We start from the raw sequence: 4,128 nt of genomic DNA, 5'->3' as shown, positions 1-4,128 counted from the left end.
GCTGGGTTAGGGGTGGGTGTCCCGTGCAGTGCCGCAGAAACATGCGGTGGCCTGGAAGTCTCTTACATGCAGCTGGGGAGGGATGGAGCCCGTGGGCATCCAGCACCGCTGAGGGGGGCTCTCGGGGGGATTCGTGCTCCTCTGGGGGGAAAGGCCTCCTGCTCTGTGACAAGAGAGGTGTTACCTTGGTCTTCCTGCAAAATCCTCTGCAGCCTTTTCCCTGTGTTCGTGATGTTCTGCAGAGACATGTCCAGAGCAGGCCCTGCCCAGAGTGTGACAGGCAAGCACCTTGTGTTTCCTGCTTTGTAACTTTTCTTTTTTCCTTCTTAGGTGAAATTCAGCATCCAGGACCTGGCGTCTACCATCACTACCTCTTACAGCCAGACCGTCGATAGTGAGTGAATGGCTTTTTATATCTGAGACAGGAGGAGGAGGACGATGCACTTCATGATTCTTACATGTGATGGAGAGCACTGAGCCGGGGTAACCCCACGGGGGAGCAGATCCTCAGCAAATGAGGCCTTGAGCTGCACATTTGACCGCTGCTCTGGCAGCTCCAATGTGTCAAGGAGCTGCGCTTGCTCTTTGCTGATGCCTCAGCTGCTGCTCTTCATGCAAATGCCCCCATGTCTTGCTTCAAGCCCTCCACACAAATTGCAATGCACTTTTGCAGCCTGGCTGCCTGCTGCCCCCTCACCCCTCTCCTCGGTCCCCAACAGAGCTGGGGCAGTTCACCAACCTGCGGATCAACTTCACCGAGCTGCCCCACATCCCACGCCAGGGCTACCACTCGCCCAGCACCTTCTACGCCCTGACCGAGATGCGAGTGTTGGGGAGCTGCTTCTGCCACGGACACAGTGACCGCTGTGCCCCTTCAGGAGATCTGCAGACCACGGTGAGCATCGGGGCAAGTGGAGAGCCTGAAGACGAGCTCTGTGGTATCAGGCTACTTGGGAGAGCTTGGCTGGGGTGACCAGTCGTGGGGTGTGGGAGTCTTTCTTCTGGCCAGAGGCTGCTTGTGATCAGGTGAAATGATGCCCCGTTTTGCCTGCAGCAATGGACTGGTGGCTGTGTGACAGCAGCCTGTGGTACCCAAACATAAACCCCCTTTTTGTGTTGGGAAGAATGTGGAAGGGCTTTATGAGGAGTGACAAAGCTCAGTGGCCATGGGAGGTTGTGCTCTGGGGTAACTGCTCCTGTCAGCACTGGGTCTCTGGGCTGGGTGGGGGACACACAGGAGGTTTCAGAGGGCTCCTTCTTGCCCAGGAGGATTTGCCAAGTGCAGGTTGTTAGCTGCTGTGGGATTTTCTCATCCCTGGTTTATGCTTGTCTGCTTTGCCTTGAGTGTGGCTGTCCTTGGGTAGAGGAGGTGGGAATGGCTGGGGGTGAGAGCAGCCCGACCCTGGTGCTGCAGCCCTGGTGGATGCTGAGGCTCCATTTCCACGCAAGGAGTGGGGCTTTGCTAGGGCAGGACCCATCTGGGCACGGGAAGGATGGAGCTGTGACCCCAGTCATGCCGCAGGGTAAAGCCTTGTCTGTGCAGCAGGTCCATGGGCACTGCGTGTGCCAGCACAACACGGCCGGGCCCAACTGTGACCGCTGCGCCGCCCTCTACAACGACCAGCCATGGGCGCCCGCGGAGGACGACGACCCCCACGAGTGCCAGAGTACGGCGAGCGCCTTTCCCTCTCCTCTTCCTCTTTTGTTTCCTAAATCCCCCCCAGCTGTGGGCAATGGGACTGGGAGCGAGCTTTTACCAGGCCATTTTGTGGGGCTGGGTGTTGACACGGTTGTCTCTGCAAAAGGCACCCTGATGTGTCTGTGTGCTCGGCCACGGTGTCTGGCTGGTGCCAGCTCAGTCATTGGGCCGCTGGCGGTGTCACCGTGTCACACAGGGGACTGGGGCACCCTCTAGTGCCGGCACTGCCACTGCCGCAGGGGTTTGTGTGGTTACCGCACCGACTGGGCACTGTCGTTGGGTTTTTTAGGGTGCGACTGCAACGGTCACTCGGCGTCGTGCCACTTCGACCCAGAGCTGTACCGCGCCAGTGGAGGGGTGAGCGGGGGCGTCTGTGACGACTGCCAGCACAACACCGAAGGCACCAATTGTGAGCGCTGCAAAACCAACTATTTTCGCAACCAGCAACAAGATCTCACCCATCCCGAGGCCTGTTTGCGTGAGTGCCCAGTTACCCCCCTGTAGCACCTTTCCTGGACCCCCCAGCCACCTCTTGCACCCCTCGGCAGTGCCGTTTCTGTCACGTTTCCAGCCTGTGAGTGCGACCCGGACGGCACCGTGCCGGGCTCCGTCTGCGATGCACTGACAGGGCGCTGTGTCTGCAAGGAGAACGTGCAGGGCGACCGCTGCCACCTCTGCAAACCCGGCTTCGCCCAGCTGGCGCACGCCAACCCCACGGGGTGCCGCAGTGAGTACACCCCGAGACATCCCTGCTTCCTGGGGTGCTCCCACCCCACCTCTGCGCTCAGCATCCTCGGCAGCTCTGAAAGGGGTGCAGTTGCCATCCAGCTTTGATTTATTTGGGGTTTCCAAGCCAAAGCCCATTTTACAAAGGCTTATAAACCTCTGGCTGCTGAGTCCCGCTGCAGCGCTTAGGTGGGCACCGCAGAGTTAGAGCAGGGCCACGGGTCCTTTGTGCCAAGCTCAGGTACATGAGGAGAGACAGGAGAGCTCGTCTTTAAGTAGCAAGGTGCTTGTGGGGAGCTGAGCTCTGCACCGTTTTTTAATATGACAAACCCCTCCCTGTTTCAGGATGCACCTGCAATGTGCTGGGATCGCGGCAGGACATGCCCTGCAATGACGAGACCGGGAGGTGCTTCTGCCTGCCCAACGTGGTGGGCACCGAGTGTGACCAGTGTGCAGCCGAGCACTGGGACATGGGCAGCGGCCGGGGGTGTCGGCCCTGCAGCTGTGCCCCCCGCGGCTCCCGCAGCCCCCACTGCAACCAGGTACTGCCCCAGCATCCTCCAGGCACATTCAACGTATTCCAGAATATTTCATTTCCCATGGGAGCCTCCACAAAAGGGCTGTCCTAGCATGTCCTGCTCTTATTTTCCTTCTCCTATTTCCTAGAAAACACCATGACAGGCTATTCAGAACAATGAAAGAAGGTGGTAATTATCAAGGCAAGATTAAGCCATTTTAAAAGGCCTAATATTTAGTAAGGAAGTCCTAATAAGAGATCTTCCTGCAGGCGAGGCAAGTTAATTATCCTCATTTGTCAATGAAAAGCATGTGTGTCACTTCAGGCTTGAGAAACAAGTGGGAAAACTGAAATTAAATGTAAAAAAAATTAAAGAAAGACAAATTCTAAGTGCCAAAGATAGGTCCCAAGCAATCTCAGTGCAGGGAGGAGACCTGTGCTTGCAAACCGGCTGCTTGTGGGCGATTCCTTTGTCTTTGAAACAAAGCTTAAAACTCTGCTTTGCGGTGCTGGGGTGTCTGGGGACGGTTTGCAGTGGCTGTGCCTGCAGCGTGGGCACATCCTGGGACACAGGCTCAGCAGGGGAGATTGTCCCTGTGCTGGCTTTGGGGCTCAAGAACAGTTTTGGGAGAGGTTTCCCAGGAAAGCCCCAGAGCCGGGTCTCCCTGATGTTTTCTTTGTGCAGTTCACAGGGCAGTGTCCGTGCAGGGAAGGCTTCACGGGACAGACGTGCTCTGCCGTGCAGGAGCAGGTTTGCTCGGACAGGCACTACGGAGATGTCCGGGTTGGGTGCACAGGTAGGGAGCATCCGTTTCATTTCAGCTTAGTGTTAGTTGGTTCTGTGAAATCCCAGGTTATCTGGGAAAGAGCACCAGACCCATGTCCTGACCTCAGCATTTCCAATGCTATTTTGCAAGAGAAATTTCCTCTCTAGAACAGCCTCCCAGTTCATCCCCATCTCCAGGTATCCACCAGTCCCCTCACCCCTTGGGTGAGCCCCTCGGCTGTGCTGGTCTGGCCCTGCAGGGTCAGAACTGGGCAAATGACTGGGTCTGGGGGGCTCTTCCCATTCGTCGGCCCATGCCACCTCTTTCCCAGCTGCTGCAGGGGCTGACGAGTGGGATTTGGCTTCAGATTGAGTTGGTATCCCATTAACAGCATCCAATTTTATATATCTATCTAGATA

General features: G+C 56.9%; 1 protein-coding gene across 1 annotated transcript in view; it reads left to right on the top strand.

The window, feature by feature from the left end:
* The window catches only part of LOC104546561 (laminin subunit beta-3-like), a gene marked incomplete at its 3' end in the record, with an annotated part of 13,661 nt that extends 9,922 nt beyond the window's left edge, over nucleotides 1-3,739 (top strand). Inside the window, exons 6-12 of the mRNA XM_010191979.1 lie at nucleotides 329-394; nucleotides 720-895; nucleotides 1,547-1,667; nucleotides 1,989-2,177; nucleotides 2,271-2,426; nucleotides 2,771-2,967; nucleotides 3,628-3,739. Coding sequence (XP_010190281.1) covers nucleotides 329-394; nucleotides 720-895; nucleotides 1,547-1,667; nucleotides 1,989-2,177; nucleotides 2,271-2,426; nucleotides 2,771-2,967; nucleotides 3,628-3,739 — 1,017 coding nt within the window. The remainder of the gene's footprint in view (nucleotides 1-328; nucleotides 395-719; nucleotides 896-1,546; nucleotides 1,668-1,988; nucleotides 2,178-2,270; nucleotides 2,427-2,770; nucleotides 2,968-3,627) is intronic.
* Between the last annotated feature and the right edge of the window lie 389 nt (nucleotides 3,740-4,128).

This window comes from Mesitornis unicolor, unplaced genomic scaffold (assembly GCF_000695765.1).
Source record: "Mesitornis unicolor isolate BGI_N332 unplaced genomic scaffold, ASM69576v1 scaffold27389, whole genome shotgun sequence".
NCBI lineage: Eukaryota > Metazoa > Chordata > Aves > Mesitornithiformes > Mesitornithidae > Mesitornis > Mesitornis unicolor.
The sequence above is the reverse complement of the archived record's forward strand: the minus strand, read 5'-3'. Positions and strand labels throughout refer to the sequence as shown.